The sequence below is a fragment of the Leopardus geoffroyi genome, chromosome C1 (assembly GCF_018350155.1).
Source record: "Leopardus geoffroyi isolate Oge1 chromosome C1, O.geoffroyi_Oge1_pat1.0, whole genome shotgun sequence".
Lineage (NCBI taxonomy): Eukaryota > Metazoa > Chordata > Mammalia > Carnivora > Felidae > Leopardus > Leopardus geoffroyi.
In genome coordinates, this window is record NC_059328.1 from 16836879 (window position 1) to 16862325 (window position 25447).

The 25447-nt window shown below is 54.2% G+C and overlaps 1 protein-coding gene across 5 annotated transcripts in view; it reads left to right on the forward strand.

Moving 5' to 3' along the window:
* Positions 1 to 25447, forward strand: part of EPHB2 (EPH receptor B2) — a 194221-nt gene that overhangs the window by 37516 nt on the left and 131258 nt on the right. For all 5 annotated transcript variants that reach the window (XM_045476072.1, XM_045476073.1, XM_045476069.1 and 2 more), the window contains exon 2: positions 24054 to 24118. In XM_045476072.1, the coding sequence (XP_045332028.1) occupies positions 24054 to 24118 (65 nt within the window). The remainder of the gene's footprint in view (positions 1 to 24053; positions 24119 to 25447) is intronic.

A 25447-nucleotide genomic window follows, 5' to 3' on the forward strand; every position in this document is an offset into this window, starting at 1 on the left:
GGACAAGATGATTGTGGGCCAGCTCCAGACTGGGGCTCGCTGTCTTAGCTGGGCCCTGGCAGAAAGGAGGGGAGCCTGGGGCAGGGTTTAGGGGACCAGACAGGCACTGGGAAGCTAATTTGCTACTCGCTGTTAAAAAGGCCAGCAGTGTTCCAGGGAGGTGTTCAAGTCTCAGCAACCCCCAGTGGAGACTTCCTCTTGGAGGTCAGGGAATTGAAGGGAGCTGGACAGGGAGAAATGTTCTCACCGTGCAGCGTTCCAGGAAGCAGTGTCGGGTCCCACTGAATCCTCTCGCAGACTGCGCCTGGGAGAAGCAGGTCCAGGGGAGCAAAAGGGGGCTTGTCCAAGTCACGTGGAAGCTGGAGGAGCTCGGTTCTCCTTTCAACTACACTGACCCACCTGCCCCAATTCATAGTCGCTCACTTTTACAGTGTTTTGAAAAACAAACACACGAGATATTTTTAGATGGATGCAGGAGAGGGGATCCCCAAAATTCAATAGGCAGGAAGCTGCCTTCAGCAAAGCTGTGGTCTATGGAAAGGACAGAACCTCAGAAAGAAAGGCTCATCTGTCCCCCCTCCCTACACCCCACTTCCTGCCTCCCTCCACTCAGGCTTAGTGTCCTCAGGGCAACTCTGAATTCTTGCTATTAGAGAAAGGACACAAGACAGAGTAGGGGGCCATCTCATTAAGCTTCCAGAAGGCTTTCTGGAGGAGGGGCTTCCTGGGGGAGCTAGGTGCCCTGGGTTCAAGTTTTCATTCTGCCCCCGATTGGTGACATGACCTTGGACAATTACTTCACTGTGCCGTGCCTCAGTTTTCCCATCTGTAAAATGGGGAGAAGACAGTGCCTGTCTCATAGGAGCATTAAGATCAAATTAAGTGATATGTGCAAATGTTTCCAGCTGTCCCGACACGAAGCGCTATGTGTGTTTGCTGATGTGATGCTGGTGCTGGTGACCCAGCAGCACAGGCAAGACAGGAAGGAGACTAACATTCATCTAGTCCTTCTGAAGGGCCAAGCACCATGCCTCTGATTTGCATAGCTCATTCTATACAATCCACATAACTCTAGAAAGGCAGCTCTTTGTCCCATAAGAAGATGGGGCTCCAACCTCATAAGTGATGTGACCACAGTCACATCACTGTGGGGTGCAGCCCACATCTGGCTCTGGGCACACAGGTATTCACTACCTGGCCTTAGGCAGAATGGGGAGGTGGGAACACGCAGTGAAAGCGGGGGTGGGGGCGTGGGGGGAGGAACCAGCTGAGTTGAGGGCCCCTGGGGTGGGGGTGGAGAGACAGCAGGATGAAAGGGCCCCCAGGGCTGGCTCAGGAATTCCGGGGGAAGAAGTTTGCACTTTCTCCCACAGGCCCTGGAGAGCCACCAGCAGGCCATGAGCAGGGAGTGACATGATAAAAGGGGTGTTCGGGGAAGGTCTGTGTGGCTGCGGTTTCAGGATGGATGGGTGGTGGAAAGGTCCAGAGGGGAGGCAGGAAGCTCAGCTGGGCAGCTGGACTGGAAAGGTCCCTTGAGACAGGCACAGGCAGCCTTTAGTCAGAGTGACCCCTAGGTCGCCGGGGGCAAGGCCCAGCTGGGTCAGGGCCTGGGCCCGAGGTGCTGAACGGGCCCTAGAGACCAAACCCTCCTTCCCTTTGCCAGTTTGCGGCTTTATCTGGGAGTCTCTGGAGGGTGTCCCGGCTGGATCGAGCAGGGCTGGCTGCCTGCAGATTTATGAGGTGTGGGGGAAGTGGGTCCGGGCGGGCGGGGGTGGTGGGCGCGGGAGACAAGCCTGTTGGAAGAGGGGCAAGTGGGAGGATGTTCTCCAGTCTGTGGACGTGTTCTGACCCCACTTCCACCTCGGAACCCAGCTGGCCCAGCACAGGGCACGACCCCATGCTGTTCCACCCACCACGCCTCCACTGCCCCCCACCCCCCCCCCACCTGTTTCCTCAGTTTCTCCTCACAGACACCCTGAGAGGTGAGTAGGGAGGGGCTGCATATGCAAATCTTAGGGAAGCTGCCCCACACTAGGTTACCAGTCGCCAATAGAAAGAATGTGCTGGAACCTTCTGTACCAGGGTCGGAAGATGTCAGTGATAACGTTGAGAGCAGGTTACAAACAGTATGTTGAGTATGAGTTCATTTGCGACTTTCAGAGGAATAAATATGCATTTATGCCTCTCTGTATACATTTGATTCACGGGAAATGCCTCAATGATACCTAATTGTGACTCCCTCTGGAGAAAGAGCTTTGACTTTCCATTTTCTACTCTTCAATGATGTTTCAGTGTCTTACAATAAGCATATATGTCTTTCACTTAAAAACTGTTTTTAAAATTCAGAGTCATGGTAGGGTGTGAGGTCAGAGAGAGAGGGGAGGACCCTCTCCAGGCTCTGGGTGATGGGTGGGCTGCTGCTGCCAGGGCCTGAGGGTGCTCAGGGTTTGGGTCATCCTGTCTCTGCTGAGAGCCCTCCCCTGACCACCACCCCCTCCCCCCACCCTGCCACCAGACCCTGCTGACCCACATGCAGACAGGCTGTAGGGAGCATCGAGGTGAGTTGGGCCAGTCGAGGAGGCTCTCCCAAAGGCAGTGGCCCTTGAAGTATGGTGAGATTTGACTAGATGGGAAACAGAGCAAGGGTATTCTAGAAGGACTGGAGCAGAGTGGAGTCTGGAGTCAGGTGTGAATGCAAACCCTTCCTCCTTTATTTACCAGCTGTGGGACCCTGAGTACATTTTGTCATCTCTCTGAGCCTCAGTTTTCTCATCTGTCTAATGGGGATCCTCTCCTAAGTGTTACTAAAATAAGGCTGTGCCCATGATGTGTAAGGTATTATATATTTTTTTAATTTTTTAATGTTTATTTTTTTTTTAATTTTTTTTTTTAACGTTTATTTATTTTTGAGACAGAGAGAGACAGAGCATGAACAGGGGAGGGGCAGAGAGAGAGGGAGACACAGAATCTGAAACAGGCTCCAGGCTCTGAGCTGTCAGCACAGAGCCCGACGCGGGGCTTGAACTCACGGACCGTGAGATTATGACCTGAGCCGAAGTCAGACGTTTAACCGACGAAGCCACCCAGGCGCCCCAATGTTTATTTTTGAGAGAGAGAGAGAGAGAGAGAGAGAGAGAGCGAGCATGAGTGGGGGTGGGGCAGAGAAAGAGGGAGACCCAGAATCCAAAGCAGGCTTCAGGCTCTGAGCTATCAGCACAGAGCCTGACGCGGGGCTTGAACCCATGAACTGTGAGATCATGACCTGAGCCGAGTCGGTCACTTAACTTATTGAGCCACCCAGGCACCCCTGTAAGCTATTATTTTTAGGTCCGGGGATCCCCAAGGCTGGGGATGACCTTGCAGAGCTTGAAAGCACCTCAACCTGGAAAGGCAGAGGGTCAGGATGGACTGTGTGAAGGAACACGCAGGGGAGGCAGTTCCTTCTAGGAAGGGCTTCCTGAGGTGGCTGGACGAGGGCAGAGAGCTTGGCTGCACCTTGTGAGAGCACCGGGCAGTCAGTCCTTGGATCAGAGCCCTGCAGGTCCAGGTAGCCACTGGCAGCTGGCACTCATTTGCATGGGTGCTACCTCGCGAAGGCAGGGAGTACATGACATCCTCAGGGAGGACTCCATGGTGCCAAGCCACTAGGTAGCCAGTGGGCACACCAGAAAATTGAAGCAGATAATGAATATTCCCTCCTCGGGGCCTTTGCACTTCCTCTTTCTTCTGCTTGGAACATTTTTTCCCGTTACTTTCCTGGCTCACTCCCTCACCTGCCACAAGGCATCCTGAAAGGGCATAGCAGAACCGCTAATCCCCATGGGCCTTGAGCAAGACCCTTGGTCTCACTGAATCAGTTATGCCGCCTGTAAGACGAGGACACCGAGGCTTGTTTCCCGTGGGCCCCCGTGCACCCCTCGGTTGCGGTACCGTGTTATCCTTTATTGCACCAAACGGAGGTCTGTCTGCCCCACGCTCTTCCTGTCCCCACCTCCTCAGAATCTGCACTGCCCCAGGGGCTGGACCACATTCCTCCGGCAGGAAGCAGGCATATAATAGATGCTCAGTGAAGACCTGATGAATGAACGCACGTCCCTGTTGCAGGACTGTTGTGAGAAAAGTACAAGACTATGAAGGGGCAAGTGCCTTGTGAACTGTGAAGTGTTGTGCCATCATCTGTAAGGAGCCTTGTCTTGGCCCCTGGCCACACCAACCACACACCCTCCGTGGCTCTGCCTCGAGGGGCTGCCCTCCTATGTGCCTCCGAGCATTTGGGCAGGGAATGCAAAGCATTTTCCACCCCCACCCCCGCTGTGTTCTGTGACAGCACTTTAGGGGAGGTGTGGGGAATACTGTTCTCACATGGAGTAATTAGGAGCTCACCTCCCTTGATGACAGTGGCACCCTCTGGAGGGGCCCCCTCACCACAACCACACTTGCCTGACGGCTCCTGCAGCCCATGGCCTGCAACGCCAGACTTTGGGCCCAGCTGACAGCAGGCCTGGGTGTGTGCGTCAGCAGCAGGGCGGGGGGGTGGGGGGTGGTGGGGGATGTCCTTCCAGGACCTGCCCTAAGTCCCACCCGTGCAACATTCGCTTTGCCCATCAACCCAAGGCTTATGTGCTTTATTTACAGTTTTCAAAATGCATCCACATCCTCTGATTTGCTATAGATGACAAACTGAGGCAGGTGAGAAAAATAGCATGATTCACCCATTTTACAGCTAGGTAAACTGAGACCTGAAGAAGCTCATGCTTGGTTTATTCAGACAGAATGGAATTTGACCCAACCCTGCCCTCCTAGACCCCACAGTTTGGTGGGGGTGGGGCACTCAGAAACCATTATAACCCAGCATGAGTGCAGGGGTGGGGACACACAGAAAGGGGGCTGAGGGAGCCCAGGAGGTGAACTCTGAGCCAGGTCCCGAAGGATGATCAGGTAGGGTGGGCTGAGCTAAGGTCAATTCTGTGCATGGCGGTGCAGGTCTGCTTTTTAAGGACAGGAGCGGTTGGTGTATGGAGTAGGAGAGGCAGGTAGGAGCAGGGAAGGGAATGGCAGGAGCTTCATTCTGGAAGCCTGGCACCAAGTGAGTTCTCAGCAAGTGAATGGCAATGACTGCCAGTCTCATTTGGACCGCCATCTATCGTACTGGGGAGCCACTGACAGTCCTCGAGTGACAGGGTCTGAGTTGTGTTGTGGGAAGGGATGCTCTGAGGAGGCAGGGGCAGGGTCTTGATCAACATCTATTATGGGTTTCCTTCTCAAAGGTCCCCGCCCCACCTGTGCCCCTCTTCCCTGGCTCCAGGTGGCTCTATCCCTGTCCTCGGGGACCAGCTTCCCATCCTTCCCAAAGCCTTCCAGGAGGCAGCTGGAGCTGAAGCCACCGTCTTCCTAAGTGCAGGCCGGTGGGCTGATCCAGCTGGCTGCCTCGGCATTACCTGAGAAGCTGGTCAAAAACACAGGTTCCCAGCCATCAAGTGCCAGCCTCTCCCAAGATTCTAATTCGTTCCATCTTATGGGGTCAGGGACAGCCAGGATTGGTGTTTTTAAAAGGCACCTGAGTCCACTGTGATGCACAGCCAGCTGCTACCCTGAGCTGCCACCAGATGATGTTACAAGCGTCACAAATTACGGGAGTTAAAAAACGAAGAGTGGAAAGAACCTACCCAAATGTTAGCAGTAGGTCGTGTGGGGGTGGGGTGGAGGGACAATACAGGGGAGATTATGATCTTGTACTTTATATTTCCTTCTGACTTTTCTACCTTTTCCAAATAGTCTGTGTAATGAGCGTGTATTGTTTGTAAAGTGAGGAAAATAAATAACAGTGTCTGGACAGGAGCAGTTTGGAGAGGGGCAAGAAGGAGAACCGGAGATGTGCCCGCACAGACCTGGGTCAGTGGCCGGCTCTGCCCTTCCCCAGCTACTGGGCTCTTGGGCAGGGCCCTTGATCTCCTGAGCCTCCATGTCCTCATCTGTAAAATGGGAATAGGAAACGCTCAAAGTGTGGCTGGAAGTGTTCGATAGGGGGATTCTCCACGGCCAGCAATTGTCCTTCCTGCGCCCGTCTGTTACACCTCTCTTTCCCTGGCAACGGTGCCCCTCACACTGGACAGACACCCTTTGCTGCCAGTGTCCAGCTGGGACCTCCTCCCCTGCTCTAGCCCAGACCTTTGCAGACTGTGGGGCCGGCAGGGGCTCTGGGAGCCGCCTCAGCCCTCCCCGCTTTACAGCTGGGGAAACTGAGGCCCCCCGCGGTGGGGGGGGGCGGTGTGTGCACGCGCCTGCCGCACGCCTCCCTCCCGGCCGGCGCCTTGCTCAGTGCGTGAGGGGCAAGTAAGTCACCATCTGTGTTTTCCAATAAAAGAAAATGAAAATTGAAGCGCATTAAAAATAGCTCAATTGGGATTCCGAGCGGGGCTCTGAGGCTGTGACAGAGACGCCCAGCCTGCCTCCTCCCCCCTCCCAGCCTGGCACCACCGGCATCGGGAAGTCATCTGAGGCGAACGTCTTCTAGGAGGGGCCAGGGTGCGGGCGGAGTCCCCATGAGTACCGAGGGTCGCTGGGGACCCCCAGTTCCAGCTTCCCAGCTCTCAGCTGCTGGCGTCCAGGATCATGGGGTCCTGCTGCAGGCAGAAGATGCACTTAGAGCCACATGCCATCCCCTGGGCAGGCTCCGGATCCATCCACCCCCAGGTCCCCGGGGCTTTCAGCTGGCACCCCCTGCCTCCCACGGATGTCCCTCGAGGGAGGCCCTGTGGCTGAAAGGAAGGCGGACTCCCCTGAGAGGTAGAGACCTGGGTTTGCCGCCCACCCCCCCCCGCTGCTGCACTGACTCTCTGGGCCTGGAGCAAGCCAGGAGCCTCTCTGGGCCCATCCTGTCCTCTGCACAGCAAGGATACTAACAGAGGCCCGGGAGCGGTGCAGGAGGGGGCTCCTGAAGCCCAGTGTACTGGTTGGGAGTGAGCCTGATTCAGGAGTGTCCTCCGAAGGGATGTGTCAGAAGACAGAATAAGAGGACAGCTCTCAGCTTGGCGCTTGCTTTGGACAGGGGCTCCGCAAATGTGGCCATTACCGGTATTGTTCTCGTCCTTGTCATTTTCTGTGAAATGGGAACGTGATGGTGAGCTGTAGGAAGCCTGAGTGAGGTCACATGGGAGAGGGCTTTGCACGAGCCACAGCTGCTTACCATGAGGACGGGCTGGCACGCGTCCAGGAGCCCTAGTTCCGCGATTCTCAGAGTGCCTCTTCCTCCCCAGAGGGGCCCCGCTCTCTGAGGGTCCTCCTGCACCTGTGACCTCAGCTACTGTGCAGACCTCTGTGAGGCAGACAAGGAAGCACCGTCCGTACCCTGGAGGCCCAGAGGGTGCTGGGGCAGGGAGCAGTCCCGGGTTCCGCAGCCTGGCCTGCCGCAGAGGGCCGCTGCCTGGTGGGACTGTCAGATCCGTACGGCCTGGGTGCAGACAGCGAATCCAGAGAAGGCCGGTGCTGCCCATGCCTGTGCCTGTACTTGTGGAAGCCAGGTGGCCTCGGGCAAGTTGCTTCATCCTCTGGGCCTCAGTTTCTTCATCCGTAAAACGGGGCTAGGTAATAGTTCCCAGGCTTTGGGAAGATTGGGTCCTGGGCAGGGCTTCGCACATGGTAAGTACTGGAAAGGCAGTAGCCCCGAGAATAGCCCATCCCTACCTGCTCTCCTGTTAGTCCAGAACAGACACCTGCCGGGCCCACCAGTGCCCAGCCACATGGGACCGGCATTTGCTCTGCCACAGCCTCAGGTCTCTCCAGGGAGGACTGGGAATGCCGGAGGGAGGGCTGTCCTCCACCAGCCAGGAACCCTCACCCCCACCACCCCTCTCTCAGCAGAGGGCCTGGGCCTTGGAGGCGTGGCTGGTGTGCAGGAGATGAGCATTTTCTCCATTAAGGATGGTGTAATAGTTTCCTACTGTCCCTGTAACAAATAGCCACATCTTAGTGGCTTAAAACAGCACAACTTGCTGTCTTACAGTGTCGGAGGTCAGAAGTCAGAAGGCTTCACTGGGCTGAAATCCAGGTGTCAGTGGGGCTGCATTCCTCCAGGGGTTCTGGGGGCAAATTCATTTCGTTGCCTTTTCCAGCTTCTAGAGGCCACTTCCTTCGTTGGCCTACAGCCCCTCTCTCCGTCTTCAAAGTGTATCACTGCGCCCTCTGCTCATATTCTCCCACCTCTCTAGCTATGACCCTCCTGCCTCTCTCACAGGGAATCTTGGGCGCCTGGACAATCCAGGAAACCCTCCCCATCTCAGAATCCTCAACTTAGTCTTGTTTGCAAAGTCCTTTTTGCTATGTGAGGTAACGGTCATGGGTCCTGGGGATTAGGGTGTAGACACCTTTGGGGGGTCCACAGTTCTGTCTATCACTGACAGGAAAGCTACTGAGCGAGTGCTTTGTGCCAAGTTGTGTAGAAATTGGGGTTATAGTAACGACAGCCAGTATTTTACTGAGCACTTACTATTTATTGCCAGGCGCTGGGCTAAACATGCCCCGTGTGAGGCATGATCTCACTAATTGTCACAGCCACCTGCAAGGTGTTAACGCTCTTCCCGTTCCACAGCTCAGAGAGGGAAGGAAGTGGCTTGCCTGAGGTCACCGGGTTAGGAAGAGGGGTTCAAATGTAGATCTGACTGCCGAGTCCGTGCTGGAAGCTCCCTGGGATGTGCACATATGCTGCTTCCCTGGGTTTGGACCCAACACCTGGGTTCTGCACCAGGCGCCTACTCTCCTGCCCCTCTGGTCCCACATCCCAGCGTGTGCTCCTCACCTGATGACAAGCACCAGGACTGCATGCCCAGGTACCCTTCTAGCCAGTCTGGGTGACTCCAGGCAGGGGCTGTGGCCACACAGCAGGTGCTCAGGGAGGGAGCCATGTTGAAATGGGAGGAGAGAAGATGGGTGGGGTGTTGGGAAAGGGGAGTGGCTGTGTGCCTGAATAATTCTTTTTTTTTTTTTTAATGTTTATTTTTGAGAGAGAGAATGAGAGAGAGAGAGAGAGAGAGAGAGAGAGAGAGAATGAGTGGGGGAGAGGCAGAGAGAGAGAGGGAGACACAGAATCGGAAACAGGCTCCAGGCTGTGAGCTGTCAGCACAGAACCCGACGCGGGGCTCGAACTCACGGACCACGAGATCATGACCTGAGCCGCAGTCGGAGGCTTAACCCACTGAGTCACCCCGGCGCCCCCTGAATAATTGTGTGCCCAAGTGGGAGGTGGAGGACTAGGAGCCAGACTATCCAGGATTGGGGTCATGAAAGGAGTTTGGGCCACACGGTCCAGAAATCAAAGTCTGCCTTCCTCACCAGCTTTCCGGGGGTCTTGGCCCACAGACTGACTTGTCCTCACTGAGCTTGATTCTGGCCACACCACTGGGTGGCCAACATGCAGCCTTGGCCATTGAAAAGCCTGAATCCGTGCTGTGAGCCCTGTGACTCTCTACTGAGTCCTCAGGGCCCTTCCCCAGCTCCGTCTTTCTATCTCTCGATGGGCTTTCTGAGGCCCTTCTCTAGGTCTGTATCCCTCACACGCTGCAGCCTCAGTCTTCCCATCTCTACATTGGGCGCTGTCTTGTGCCTCAGCCTGTGGTGTGAGCCCCTTGCAGCCTCTGCAGGACTGACAAGGTGCATCTGTCCGTCCTCCCAGCCCCCCTGCTAGCCTGGTCAGTGCCCTGAGGAAGGGACAGAGGGAGAGAGGCCCAGGAGCGGGAAGAGAACGCGTATCCTCTGTGTTCATTTAGTCACAGGCTCAGGGGAGGAGGGTTCCTGAGAAACTCCCTGTTCGTGGCATCCTCCATCAGGGTCTTGCCGCCTCCCTGGAGAGCTCAGCTGTAACCAGCGGGAAATGGGACAGATAATTGCAACTTTAAATAAGGCCAAGTTAAAGCTCCCTGCCAGGCCCAGCACGGGGGACTCTCTGAGCGTTGATGGGACGCAGCGGGAAGTCGCAGACAGCGCTCAGAATCCCCATGCTGCCACCAACTCCCTAGTGACCGCAGGCGAGTCACCGCCCTTCTCTGAGCCTCAGTTTCCTCATCTGTTGAATGGGGACCAAATGGCATCACCTATGGGGAGGAGCTAGCATAGTGCCTGATACATGGTAGGTACTCAAGAGCTGGAAGTCTGGACTATGATGATTATCCCTGTTCAAATGCAGCTGCCCACCCCACCCTACCCAGAGTTTCTCTGGGAGCTGTTCTCAGTGCCGTTGGCCCCTGGCAAGGAGGGGTGATGAAAACTGCAACCGACCCCTCCCGAGCCAAGGCGACCGTACTAGGCCTTGTGCTAAGAGCTTGGCATCCATACCTGCGAGGAAGGCTTGTTCAGTGCTCCCATTTCTCAGATGAGGTCACTGAGGCTGCAGACCTGGGGTGGGTGTGGGGAGGAGTGGGCCAGCAGGGAAAGGATCAGGAGCTCCAGTCAGTATCCCGTCCTAACAGGGTGCACACCGGTGTGGGGAGACACGTGAGGTCCCACATCCAATTTCTCACTTAGAGCAGGAATTCCTAGGCCTGCTCCCAGCCTCAGCGCCTCTGCCAGGCTGCCCTGAGCTGCCGCCACCCCGATATTCCCGGGGAGGAGGAGGCCCGTGTGGGCCTGGGGGATTGAGAGCCGACCAGGGCAGGGAGCTGGCCGGAGTGTGGCCAGCAGACCTGCGGTTTCTTGCTCCCAGATGGACAAGCCAGGCGGCACAGCCAGCGGCTTGGGAAGGCTGCTCCTTGGCTCAGCTCTGAGGCAGGCCTGGCCTGTCGTGTTTGTGGGCTTGGCACGGGCCATCTGCTCACTGTCTGACATCGCCTCTCCGTGTGCCCGGGGGGCAGCTGCTATCTCCTGGTGACACCGGACACGAAAGACCACGATGTTCCGCTCAGCAGCCAGCATTGCAGGACCCCTGCCCCATCCGAATAAACCAGCTAGGAAAGGGCATCAGACAAACTCTGGTGAGTTGTTGCCCAGAGAAAGGCTAGGTTACCCGAACTGGGGAAGGGGTCAAGGATGGTCAGGGAAGGCTTCCTGGAAGAAGAGATGCCTGAGAAGTCTTAAAGGGTAAAGAGGAATTTTCCAGGTGAAGGAGGTGGGCATCCTAGGCAGAGGAAGTGGCTTAAGCAGGTGAGGGAAGGAAAAGGAGAGTCTAGCATGTTTAAGGAACTCCTCTCTTCTGCCCTGGGCCTCGCTCCTGCTGTCGGCCTGCCTGCCTGCCTTCCTGCCCCCATCTTTTCAGAGAAAGTGTTCCAGACAGGGGTATGACCAAGAGCAAAGACTCGGCAGTGGGAGACCTGAAGGCCTGGACTCCGACAGTGAGCAGGCTGGCCTTGGAGGGTGGAGGGAGGGGCAGCTGGGGTCAGAGGCCAGGGCCAGCCCATAGAAGGCCTTGAATGTCAGACTGGTCTGGATCATCCCTTCAGGGCAGTTGGTGGAAACATCTCTGCCTGGCCCATCAGTACCTGGTCAGTTTCCCAGGGCAGCGTGGGCCTGGAGGCCTGAAAAATCGTAGGTGGGGAAGAGGGGCCCTTCCCTCCCAGCATTGTGGCCAACTCCTCTTGGAAGCCTTCCGTGACTTCGTGAAATGAAATGATCTCTCACATGGAAGAGAAGTCTCCTTTGCCACCACCGACTACCAGAAGCCCAGAAAAGCCCATTGCAGGTGACGTGACAGTCACAGCCCAACTCGGGTACCGCCTGGAGCAGGCAGTGCCCTCCACCCCATACTCTGTAGGCTACAACGGCACCCACGAGTTGTGGTAGGAAGAGCACAGTGTTAGGCGGCCTCGTCCCCTGCCCACTCACCCTCCCTGGCAAAGGCTTCCCACCTCTGGATCAGATGATGCCTACTCCCTGATTCCATGCCACCACCCTCAGGCCTGGAAGTCCCCCCTTCCTGACCCCCGCTCCTGCTCAGCCCTCACCTGAGACTGTATAGACTCGCCCAAGTTTCCTTGGAGCCATGAAAGGAGTTTGGGTCATGCAGGTCAGAAGTCGGTCCACTTCCTCACCGACTTGCAGGAGATCTCGGCCCTCTAACTTGACCTCACTGAGCCTCAGTGCAAAATAGGGATATGATATCTTTCTTGAAGGTTTTGGAGAAGCCTGGATGAACTCAGTCCATTGCTTGGCATGGTGCCTGGCATAGAGTAGATACTCAGTAAATGGTCTCCATGGTGATGGGGATGCTGGTGATGGAAGTGGGATTCCCTGTATCTGGCCCAGGGTGCCCCTCCCCCCATGTCTTCTCCACACTAAGAACCCCCTCATTTCAAGTCCTATTCCTTTCCAGGTCCTTCCTCTGTCATCAGTCCTTCTGTGCACAGCCATGCCAGGAGCCCCAGCAGCTCATACCAGAAGCTCCCAGGCCTGACTCTTTGTCTGGCATCATCTCTCAGGGTGTCAGAGGCCGCGGGGAATGAATAGTAACTGATGACGAAGACACGGAGGCTCTGATCACAAAGACAATGACAGGAACTTGTTGGTGGCTCTCCTGTGAAACATTGACCCGTGAGAAAATGCCCCAGCAAAGCCATGTCTGCTTAACCGCCCGAGATGCCAGGCACGGTTGGCAAGTGAGCCCGGGGACCGAGAGGGAGCAGTGGAGTCACACTGAGCAGAGATGGCGCTCTGGGGGTCCTGTCACTGCACCCAAGCTGCCCAGGGCCACAGAAGCAGAGCTGGAGGGGAGTGTTAACACAGGAGGGATGCAGGCGTTTTGGAAACAGCTCCTCTGAGACAGTAGCTGCTCTCAGAATGAGCAAGATCTTTGGAGCCATCAAAAGCGGGGTGGACCGGGCGCCTGGGGGGGGCTCAGTCGGTTAAGCGTCTGGCTTCGGCTCAGGTCATGATTTCACGGTTCATGAGTTCGAGCCCCGCATCAGGCTCCATGCTCACAGCTCGGAGCCTGGAGCCTGCTTCAGATTCCGTGTCTCCCTCTCTCTCTCTGCTCCTCCCCCACTCATACTCTGTCTCTCTCTCAAAAATAAATAAACATTAAAAAATTTTAAAAAAAAAAAACAAAAAACGGGGTGGAATTTGTACTCTGCCCCCGACCAGCTGTGTGGCCTGGGACAGTCCTCTGCATCTCTCTGACCCCTTGGCTGCAATTTCCTCATCTATAAAATGGATCAGTTACTCAAGAGAATGCAGTGACAACTGAATCAGACCACCCTGCTGCCCTCAGGATGATCTTAGCCTGGCATTCAAGGCTCTTTGTGGCGTCTGGAGTGCTCTTTCTCCTAGGCCTTCCTACTCCCTCTTGCGGTTCTCTGTAGGGGCCATGCCCATTCTGTCCTCCCAACTTTTGCACAAACTATGCCTGGAACACCCTCCCTCCTCTCTTCCCCTCCTTCTAGCCTGGCTGTCTCCTCTGTATTTGGGGTTCAGGCCAGGTGTTACCTATTTGGGAAGTCTCCTGTGAGTTTGTCTCACATCAGAACATTTCTTGAGGTCAGTGACAGTATCTGATTGTAATTCTCCAGTACTTAGCATGGGCCTAACACGTAGTAGGTGTTCAGTAAATACAGGGAGGGGTGGATAGATAGATGAGTAGCAGATTTTTAGAGATATAAGTGGTGTGAATGGAAGGACAGGTAAGTGAACAGTCAGGTGGATAGACAAATGAAAAGAAAAGCAGAGAGGGAGGGAGGTTGGTTCATTGGGAAGATGGATGGGTGAATACCTAAGTAGGATGCTAGATGTATGGGGGAGCAAATGGATGGTGGATTATTGGGGAATGGAATAATAGACTGATGGGTGGGGTAGGTGAGAGGGAGGGTGGGTGGGTGGATGGATGGATGGATGGATGGGCAGGCAAATGAGTGTGTGGATGGCAAGAAGGCAGAATGATTCCATAAATATTTGCTTGGATTTGGTGGTTTGGTGGTTGGATGTGTATAGAATGGGTAGGTAGATAGATGGATGGGTGGGTGGATTGTTGGGTAAGTGAGTGCGTGGATGGATGGGTGGAAGGATAAGGGTGTGCAGGTGGGTAATTAGGTGGATGGGTGAGTAGATGGCAAGATAGTTTATGGATGATTGCAAGGATTGGTTGGTTGGAAAGATGGATGAGTGGGTGTGTAGGTCAGTGGGTAAATGAATGAACAGTAAAATTTCATGTGGCTAAATGCCTGACATCTTGCCCAGAAGCAGAGGGGTGGTCTGGATTCTGGGATTTGAGTTAATTGTCCTTCACTGGGAGAAACCAGTGCCAATTAGGCAAATAGATCCAGTCCCAGCAGGTCCTGGAGCAGGCTTGCTAATTGACTCCAACCTGACAGACCCTGGCTTGGACTTACAGTGGCCTGTGTCTTATTGATTTGTAATTTACACTCCACACACATCCAGAAGGATTTGAGGTGACGTAATACTCAACCCGCATGCAGTAGGACAGTTAAAAATTAAGTGAGAAAGCGAGAGGCTGCCTCGCAGAGGGGTTAAAAGCATACCTGCGTTCAACTCCTAGATCTGCTGCTGACTGACTGTGTGACATTGGGCAAGTTGCTTCACCTCTCTGAAGCTCATTTTCCCATCTCTGTAGGAAGACAGGGAGGAAGGAAGGGAAGTTGGTTTAATGGAGGAATGTGTGAATGATGAAGAGATACCTAAGTGGGATGCTAGATGTAAGGGTGGGTGGGTTATCGGGACAGTGGAATGGAAGACAGACAGAGAGGGTAAGTGAGAGGGTGGATGGATGAGTGGATAGTTGGATGATGGGTGGGCAAGCAAGTGGGAACAATAATAATTCTATCTCATGGACTGTTGTGAGGCTCCGAGGAGTGACAGCACAGTGGTTGGCACTAAGTAAGCACTCGGAATGATCTAGTATGTGGAGTTATCTTGATCCGAGCGACTATCTCCCAGAGGAAAAATCCAGACACCCAGACTCATGGTGTAAGCAGGAAAGAACATTTGATGTCTGGGAGGCTGGGGATAGGGACGAGGGAGAGGGTCCGATGGTTTTAATAACAAGCGAGACTCAGCCTCACCCACAAGGTGCTTACGGTCCAGTTGAGCTGGTGAGTAAAGGTCGCGGGGCAGGGTGACAAGTTTCCTCTCTTTTTGTTTGTTTATTTTCTTAATTTTTGTTACTGAGGTCTAGTCGACATTCTCTCCTCTTCTTTTAAGTGGCCGTGACAGTTGTTCTCAACTAATTGGTGACCGTTAGGATCTCGTGAAATGAAGTCCAAAAGCACTCAGCCCAGCACCTGGCACACCGTTGTTGCTCAGTAATGCCGACTGCTATCGCTGTATTTTTATTACCTACTTATTAGGTGGGAAGGGTCTGTGGATTCATTTAAGTAAAAGGGCTTATTTTAAAGATTGTAAATCATCGGGTAGATGCTGAGGCAGCCTGGTGTGTCAGGAAGGCTCAAGGGCAATAGATTTGGATTCAATTTCTGGTCTGCTGTGTGGCCTTGGCCAAGTCACCTAACCTGTCAGAGCTTCGGTTTCCTTATGCATTCGGTGGGACCAGTAACAGGCATCCCTCAGGGTTGTCGTGAGGACTAATGAAGCTCTTATGTGTGCAGGGCCCTTCCCGTCCCTGCCTCCCTTCTTCCCCTTCCCCAGCAAGCCCCGGTGTTCATTTACCGCCCGCCCCACCCCCAGCCACCCCTTCCCAGACCTCCATCCATCATCCTGTCCTTTGCGGAGGTTAAGTGGGTCCCCAAGCAGCGAATCCAAACTCTCCCGAAGCCCCTGCCGCACAATGCGGCCCGCTGTTAGCGAGCAACCCGGCTGGCCCGGAGGATTGGGTTTCAGCCGGGCGGCCGGCGCTGGCGGATGCCCAGGCCAGCAGCGGGCAGGCGGGGGACAGAGTGGAGGAGCCGGCGTCGCGGGGACTCCTCCGCCTGAGCCTGAGAAAACAAGAGCAGACTCCAGGCAGGCAACCGAGGCAGAGAAGGGCCTCTGAGCGGCAGGAGGACGAGGAGGGGTATGTGCTGCGAGAGTCCTGGGGCAGAAGGATTTTACATTAACTCGGTCCCCTTTCCGTGAGCCTGAGGGCGGAGCAGGGGGGCGAGCTGGAAAAACAACGTGCTGCCTGTTGGCAGGTTTCACCTTAGAAAGTCCACGGTCTTCCTGGAACGGGCTCAGGGCTTCCGTGGCATTGCCACCCCCACCCCACTCGCCTTGCTTTGGGCTGAGACTCTCTTCGCAGCTGATCCTCACTGGCTTTTCAGAGGAGAGGTCTTGGGGAACCCAATGGGCTGCTCTGGGTTCAAATCCAGCTCTGCTTTCTGGCTATGTGACCTTGAGCAGTTCTCTCAGCCTTTCTGAACTCAGTTTTTGCATCCGTATGATGGGCACAACAGTGCTAGCTTTGCAGGGTGTACAGAGTGATGGGCTCAGGGTCTGGCACCCAGGGCATCGTACATGAACCCGTGGTTTTTCCCTCCCTTTTGTGAGGCGGCATAGCCTGGTGGTTTCTGGGTCACACCAAAGGGGTCAGATCCTGCCCCGCCCCTTATCGTGCCTGGGGGAGTTCCTGATCTCTCCCAGCCTTGGTTTCCCCATACGGTTGCTCTGGGGCAACAGTGAGCCAGACAGTGTTGATGAAGCACCTGCCCACCGTTAGCCGCCACGAGTGTTAGCAATTTTCACTGTTGCCTTTGCATGACCTGGCCTTCGCATGTTCGAAAAACCTTTTGCACCCAACGCCTCCTTGAATCTTCTAAGCAACCCTGTGAGGTACACAGAGCAAGGATTTTGTGATCCCCATTTTACGGATGAGGAAACTGAGGCTCAGAGAGGGGAAGTGACTTTCCTAAGTCACCCAGTTTGTCAAAGTCCTTGAATTCCTTAGTTCCTGCCTGTTGCCTCTTCTCAGAATTTCTAACATGGTTGTAGACCATGGAAAGAATGCTCCAACTCCCAGCCATTGATTGCCTGGGTATGGCCCCATGGTAGGGCAGATAGGCCTGTGTTCGAGTAACCTCGGCCCTATTAGTCCTCGACAGGGAGCAGGTGGAGCTGCCAGAAAGGGTCCAGAGCAGCATCTGTTGATTGGGTCATGCGCCACGCTGATTTGCTGCCTGGGCTGTGGTCTACTGGCCAGTCTGGGGCAAAGACCCCACGGAACAATGACTAGGTGTCTGTCCATTTTCAGGATAGACCATATTCTCATGTCCATTTTTTCGGGACAGACCACATCACTACCTTACTCAGGAATCTTCCATCGCTCCCCATTGCCTCTGGGACAAGCTCCAAACTCCTTAGCCCCGTATCCAAGGCCCTATGAGTTCTGGCCCCATCCTAAGCTACCATATCCTTCCATGCGGCATTTTGCTCCTACCACATGGGACAGACACCCTAGCATGGTTGAGGGTTAAGTACTAATTGGAGGCAGACACAGATGCACCACTTCCTGGCCATGCAAACCTTGAATGATCTCTCCTAACTTCAGTTTTCCCAACTGTAAAGGGAGATAATAAAGTACCTACTTTACAAATAGTTATAATGAAATGAGATCATGAATACTAAACCCTTAGCCCAGAGCTCAGCTCGGAGAACCAGTCCTCAGGTTTTACTCTTATTCAAACTGCCCCTGCCTCTGTGCCTTTGATGCTGTTATGTGCCCTGTACATGGCATGCCTTGCCCTCTTCTCCCAGCTCAAATGCCACTTTCCCAGGGACACCTTTACTAATTCCCTGGTCAAAGCTAACACCATCTTCCTCTGGGTTTTCTGGCCCCCAACCGGGACCAGCATTCTCACCCTGCCTCTTCTTGTAGAAAGTTCACGTGCCAGGCACTAATCCAGAAGATCCTTGAGAGAAGGATTTGCTGATCTGTTTCAACATCCCCAGTGCCCAGCACAGGGCCTGGCACTCAGTAGATAGGGTAGATATTCATGGAATGACCAAGATCTTGTTACTTAACCCGGGAGAATTCAGGGACAGGAAGAAAGAGGCTTTGAGTTCAGTTTTGGAAGAGAAGTTAGCCTGGCTAACCAAGCTGGAAGGGTCAGGCATTCCAGGCAGAAAAACCTAGAATGGTCAGTGCACCAGGACCATGGAAACGTAGTGCCTTCTGATGGATGGCTGAACACTAGAGACATAGGAAAGCCTGGCTGGAAGGTAATTAACTGGCCTGGTCAGCAGCGGGTGCCTTAGGGCAAGGAGCTAGGACTTTCTGTTACCAACAGGTGGGAACTCCAAAGGGCATTAAGCTCAGTTAAGGCATAATTAGACATGGACTTTAGAAACATCACCCAGCTGCCATGTGGAGGTCAAATACATCTACCTCGAGCCAGAACAGTTCTCAGTGCTAGGGATACAGTAGTGAAGGAGGCAGGCACAGAGCTCCCCTAAGAATGGGGGCCCTGGGAGACGGCAGATCAGCAGAATTGACTTACATGATGCCATCTAATGTGCATGTGACCCATTTTACAGATGGGGAGCCTGAGGGCCAGAGAGGAGCACAGACTTGCCTGCAGTCACAACCTAGAGAGGGCCAGAGCCCAGGTTCTAGCCTGGACAGTCTGAGCCCCACCCCCTTTTCTTTTTCCCCTCCCATCCTCACTCAGGCCCACACAGAGGGAGAGAATAAACACATGCAGAGAGCCCCAGTAATTGTGTGTGTGTGTGTGTGTGTGTGTGTATTGTCTGTTTTTTTAAGTCTTTGTTTGAAGCATTCTTAAAAATCATGCAGATGTAGAATGAGACAGATGTGGTTTCAAATGCTAGCCTTGCCTGTGTGCCCTTGTGAAGCCTGCTTCACCTCTCTGACCTCAGTTTCTGCATCTATAAAGCAGTGTTAAAAGCATATACCCCACAGGTTGTCGAGAGCCTAAAACCTTATTTAGAGTGCCCATCTCAGTGCCCGGCACACAGTAGGTACCTAGTGAAAGTTCTTCCTCATGTCTTTGGAACTCTCACACATTGTCATTGGTACGAACCAACAGTGTCTGTGGCCCTAGAGAATTATGATCCAAGGGGGGGGGGTCAGACAGAGCTGACCGGGGGTGGGTTGGGGAGCAGAGGGCGACCACTTGCCCCAGCCTGAAACAGGCCGGTGGAAGCATCCGCCAGGGCCTCGTGCAGCCACCCTCCCATCGGCTCAAGACTAACGACTTCAGTGCGTCTCCCCTTTTAGCTCAAATATTTCTGAAATGCACACTGCTCGTTCACACATAGCCAGAGGGGCCAACGGGCCTCCCCAGCCTGTGCAGTCAGGGCCTCCTGATTGCTTTCTTCTGTGCAGTCTCCAGGAAGGGGGTGTGGGCGCAGTGGGGCCAGGGCCAAAGCCGCTGCCATGGCTCGAACCCTGTTTTCTCACCGAGGAAGGCTCTCCGAGTAGCTGGCTGCAGGCCTTGGTTCCAGCTTCCTCCTGTATCTGTCCACCCAGCCTCAGTCTTCTCATCTATCCATTGGGATTTTTTTTAATGGTCACTGAGCGGGGCGCCTGGGTGGCTCAGTCAGTTTGGTGTTTGACTTTGGCTCAGGTCATGATCTCACGGTTTGTGAGTTCGAGCCCCGTGTTGGGCTCTGTGCTGGCAGCTCGAAGCCCGGAGCCTGCTTCGGATTCTGTGTGTCTCTCTCTCTCTGCACCTCACCCATTCACACTCTGTCTCTCTCTCAAAAATAAACAAACATCGGAAATTTAAAAAAAAAAAAAAAAAGATCACTGAATGCATTCAGGGCTTGGAAAGCAGACATATCCATGGGAGTGCCTGCCTGGAGACGAGTGAAAGGGCAGTGTTAGGCAGGGTGGGGAGAGGGTGGCACCTGAGAGGCTGGCAAGGACGTGGGCAGGGGATGTGGTCCAGCCAGGGGGCCTCAGAGAGCTGCTGACTGTTGCTGTCCACCCTTCATTCTCGTTCATTCCCACCGACCATGCCATATCGCTCACCTCCTTTGCCTCTGCTGGCCCCTCCGTCTCCCATGCAACCCCTCCTGCTTCCCTTCTAACTCATTCTTCAAGCCTCCATCTAGAGTCACTTTCTCCAGGAAACCGTCCCGAAATTGAGCATTTTCTTCCTCTCCTTCCATATGCAGTCCCCTACCCACACTACCCCATGCACATCCCTGTTGCAATGTTTGTCACATTGTGTGGTGATTAATTATCTGTGTACAGCGAAAAACAGCCTCCCCTTGCATGAGGGATTGTCATTGTCACAGTGGGGATGGGCTGGGGACATTTCTAGCATTTTAGAGGCAGTTCGGTGCAGTCTCGCCGTCCCCAAAGTGTGGGAAGTGAAATTATGTTAGGTGGTTTGCAGATGAATGTTTTTAATTGTAATTGTCCTGTGTTTATTTTCCTTCTTTTTATGACAAGTGATATTGGTTTCCCATTTATAATAATAACTTTTTCCTCTTTAAAATGCCCTTAAAAAAAATGCCCTTAAAAAAAAAGAGTCATCTGGAAGAATAGTAACTAAATAATAGTACATGTTATAGGTGGAAATGGCTGATGTCATGAATGTTGTTCTGATGGAGCAGAACGCTAGCCTGGGGGGGTGGGGTGTGATTTCAGTCTTTGGCTGTCGACCTACTATGTGCCAAGCCCTGTGCTGACTCTTGGGGACAGGCAAAGGTGTGGAGGGGAGATGACTAGAAGGAACCACATGTTTGGGGTATGGGGCGGTGAGAGGACACCAGTCTATGCAGCTGGAGCACAGCTTGTGAATGAAAGATGTGTGACCTCGGGCAAGTTCCTAAGCTTTTGTAAGCCCCGGTTTTCCCATCTGTGAGTGGGGCATCGTCGGGCATTTCCCAACTGTGTTGGCAATGTTGGAAGAACATTGGTGAGGGTCTCTGGCTCCTAACAGACAGGTAGGTCTCTGTCTCAGTAAATATGAGTTCTCTCCCTTTGCAGATTTTTGGATTAGAGAGGGAGACGTCTGAGGTGAAGGGAGAAGGAAGGGAGAGAAGGAAGGAAATGCTGGTGGTAGAAATAGGCCTGGCTTCCCAAACCCACCCAGGTTCCTGAGGCAGGAACTACTAACTCCAGATTCCCCGGGGGAACTGAATGTGACTTTTGTGCTTGGTTTGAGAGGAACAAAGAGGAAACTCAGGGCATCCCAGGAAAGCAGCGTCAGACGAACCAGGAAGGGTTCCCCAGAGGCCGTGGTGCTGGAGCAAGAGGCTGATGTCTGTCAGATGTTGGCAAGCACCGTCTGGAGTGTGGGGGGAGCCTCTCGGACCCGCCTTCACTTTCAGGAGCCACCTCATGAGCCCAAAGGAAATGGCGTGTGTGCAGGCACTGGGTCAGCCAAAAAAGCACCACACTCAGTCTGAAAAAAGACTAACTGGCACTTACCGAGGCTCTGCTTTGTGTTAGACTCCAAGTTAACCCTCTCCTCTGTCCTTCAGTCCTCGGCCACACTCAGAAGGTACTATGGCCATTTTCCAGGTATGGAAACTGAAGCTTACGAAGGTTACAGGTCCAAGGTTAGAAGGCAAGTAGGAGACAGAGCAGGTGTTGGAATCGAAGTCCCCCTGACCTCCTGACCCTTAGTTTATCTGCTCTGCCTCCCTGCCTTTTGTGCAGAGGGCGGAGGGAGATGTCAACACTGGAAAGCAAGAGGCTGAGATGCTGGGGGGAGAGCCCCCGTGGGTCACCTCCTGCCATAGCCCCGAGGAGTAACAGCTTTCCCAGAGTCAGGCTTCCAGGTGAAGCCGGGACAGGCATGGAGAGATGAGAGCCCCCTGCCTCCATCCCAGGAGACCTGCAAACTTCACACTCCCTCTCAGCCCCTTCCTCTCTGTGAACCAACCAGCAAATTGACTGCTGGCCTTCCGGGATCCTTCCACCTCCCCCCCTGCTAGTTCTAGGTGTAGGGGGAGGCAGAGGGGAGCAGTAGAATACCCACCCCAGGCTGAGCTCCCTGGGAGCCCGGAGTTTGAGCACCAGCCTGCAGTCTGTGACTTTCCACAAGTCGTTTGCCCTCTCTGGGCCTGAGTTTCCACCCGTACAATGAGGATGTCAGCTCACAGCCCCTCCTCTGGGCCGTGGAATCCTCTAGTGCTTGGCCTCTGGGTCAGCCCAAGAATCCAGCCAAGGGGTGGGGCCACCTGCTTGGCAGGCGTGCCTCCCCCACCCGACCCCTTTCTAGTCCCAAGCAGAGTCTCCTCTCCCTTGTTCCGTGCGGCTCCCAGCAGCTGTTCCTCAGGCCCAGGCAGAGAGCCCGGCTTGGCGCGTCTCTGGCTGAGGCCGATGAGAGAAAACAGGTTAAAAGTTCAGCCCTTGTTCTCTCCAGGAAGAAAAATCTGTAGCATTCGGAGTGTGAAAAGGAACCCTTTTTTCAGCTCCAAAGCAGCACAATAGAACTTCCCTCCAATTTGCCATCAAAAAGACACCCTTGGCACTGGACTCCACCGTCCCTGGCACCCCTCCTCTCCCCTCACCAGCCCCCAGTGCAATGGGACATAGTGGCCGCAGACATAAGCCACAGGCGGTCACGGGGACACTGCTGCATCCACTGTTGTCAGCTCGTGGGTCTGAGTGGGGTCACCTCTGGCTGAATGCTTCCTCCCATCCACACCACCCCACCGTAGTTCAAGACCTTGTTCCTCCCGTTTCGACCTTCACACCTTTGACCTGGGCAGTGTGCACCCTGCCCCAACTATCCTCACCCTAATTCAATCAGCCCAGGTTATCCAACTAAGTCTCTAGAAGTTTGTAGGGTCGGAGGCAGGAGATCTGCACCTCCCACTCTGCTACCAACTCCTTTGTGATTTTTATGAAGTCTCTTCCCCTCTCTGTGCTTCAGTGGCCCTATGTCCAAAATGAAGCAGTTGGCTGGGCCAGAGATAGCATCTCAAATGGCGGGTGTCAGCTTCGTGGCACACTGTGGTGAGAAGCATCGTGCGGCCACAGAGTGTGGGCATTGATTAGTGATGTCTGCTTGGGCACGAAAGTGGAGCATAGAGGCCAGCACACCTTACCTACTCCTGCAGAGCTAGGTGGTAAGGAAGGTGGAAGGTCCAGCTGTGAGCTTCTAGGTCTCTGTGCCTACTCTCTCGTGGCCGTTATGTGTACATGGCTCGTCACCACTACTAGACTGAACAACTCCATAGTAAGGTCTTGCTATTCACCGTTTTCTCTCCCAAGATACCCACTGCCTGGCACAGAAGGGGCATCAGGATGTATTTGTTGGATGAATGCTTGAAAGGGGCCAATTTAAATCTGCTCAGTGCCTTGCAGTTCAGCTCCAAAAGTGTCTTGAATTCCTTGTGGCAGGGAAGGGGGAGTGGGAAAGGGTCCTAAGCCTTATCTGGGGGTGAATAGGGCTCTTTCTAGCCCTTGGGGGTCTCCTTTGTCATAGGCTATGTGGCTCCTTCCTTCCAGCTGCTGGAGAGAGGAGGGTGGGCGAGTGGGGCCCTGGCTGGTTCAGAAGCTGATTTGAGTTTCCTGAATCCCCAGAGGGCAGGTGATAGACTAGACTCACTTGGCACAGTGCTCACCCTCAACACCCCTCCACTCCTAGGGCCCTATCCTAGGGGCACAGTTGACCGAGGCCTAGGGGAGGGAGCCCCAGTGTGGAGACACTCTAGAGGACTCTAGGTGCCTGAAGAAGGGGGAAGGCGTCCCTGATTGGAAGTGTGGGCCAGAGAGCCAAGGTAGGGTAACTAATGGGGCTCAGATGGGACCAAAGAGAGACCTTTCTAAGGCCCACATTTCAGTTTTTGAGAATTTGATGCAAGCTGAAAAGCAGACACCCTAAGTTTTACATAAAATTTCAAGACTTGCCTGGTGGACTCCCTGAAGCCCACCCAGGAGACTCCAGGTTAAGACCCTAATCCACCAGTAAGGGAGGGAAGTGGCAGTGGCAAGATTGGTGGGACATGACGGGCTCACAAAGGGCATGACCCTGCGTAGAGGGGCTGGAGCTGGTCTTTAAGGGGGTGGGGCCTGGAGGAGCAGCATCAGACGATTGGCTGGGGCATGGGAGTGGGTGGGATTGTGGGGCGGGACAGCCAGATGATTGATTGCCGCAATGGAAGTGGGTGGAGCTCTGTAAAGAAGGCCCTTGAGGGGTGGGGGTCTTGGGGTGATTGACAGCACTCAGTAGGTGGGCGGCATTGACCCTTTGCTTTCCTCACAGAAACGCTGATGGACTCGACCACAGCGACGGCAGAGCTGGGCTGGATCGTGCATCCTCCATCAGGGGTGAGTCAGTGGTCCCCAAGCCCTGCCCAGTCCCTCAGAAGACCTGGGGTTTTGCTGCAGGGCCTGGATGCCCCCTAAATTCCATCCCCTTTCCCTCTTTCAGGGCCCAGGGCTTGCCTGTCATTGCCCCACCCTATTGGTCCCCTACTATTTGGAGTGCCGGTTACCATGACAACATGTTGGATGCTTTCAGCCTTTATCCCATGGCATCCTCGGGGCAAGGCTGAGAAGCAGGAATTCGCATTGCCCCCATTTTACAGATGAGGAAAGTGAACTGTCATTTTCTGAGCACCCACTTATCATATACTGTATCAAGGAAGCACGTTTACACACATCTTCTCCAATAATAAGGGGAGGAAACACCTCAATTTTACAGGTAAGGAAACTGAGGCTCAGAGAGGTGTAGCCGCCTGCCAGGGACGTTACACCTAGTTAGTGATGGGGCTCAGGTTTGTATCCAGGGCTGTGACCGAGCCTTCTGCGTACCCATAACACAAGGCTTCCCCCAAAATCTCTCTGACCACTTCCATGGCCCCCCTACTTTCCTGGGGCCAGTGGTTTGAGCCCATGTAGGCTGTGAGTCCCTCAAAAGCAAGAGCAGGCACAATCTGAGATTCCTCTTTCTTCCCACACCAGCCAGCCCAGCACTTACATACAGGCTGTGGGGTCAGACATGCCTGAAATTCTGTCCCACCTCTGCCACTCACCAGCCATGTGATTTGGGGCCAGTTCCTTAGCCTGTCTGAGCATCAGTTTCCTCATCTATAAAATGATGTTGGTCATGTCCTCTGCGCAGGATTGGTGTGAGGTTTTCCCGCACGGCGTCTTGCACGGTGCCCGGTGATAAGTAGCTACAGGAGTCCCACCATCACCATTGTCCTCGCCACCGGTTTTCATATCATTCCCTCCTCATTCCCCTGGGTCCCCACAGCCCATCTCTTCCCTCCCCGCCATCCCAGCGCCTCCACTGGGACTCGGCCGCTGCCCCAAGGAGCTACATCCCCCCCACCCCCCACCCCAGGCCTGTGTGCTCAATAGGCAGGGCCCTAGGGTCAGGCCTCTTTCTGTGGCTCTTTCTTGTCACCAATTTTCCATCTGCGAAGGCGGCTGGGCCCACAGCCCCACCCTATCAGTAATGAGGCCAGGCTGGGCTGCAGGGCCCCCGGACGCAATTATTTGGGGTGTTTAGGCTGCAGGGCCTCCGCATGTTAATTAGAGAGAGGGGAGAAAGGCAGAGTGCTCTAATTAAGTGCTCTAATTAAGTTCTGAAGAAGAGCAGTGGTTGTAACAAGGGGCTGACTTTGTCACATGGTGCCACCAAAAAAAAAA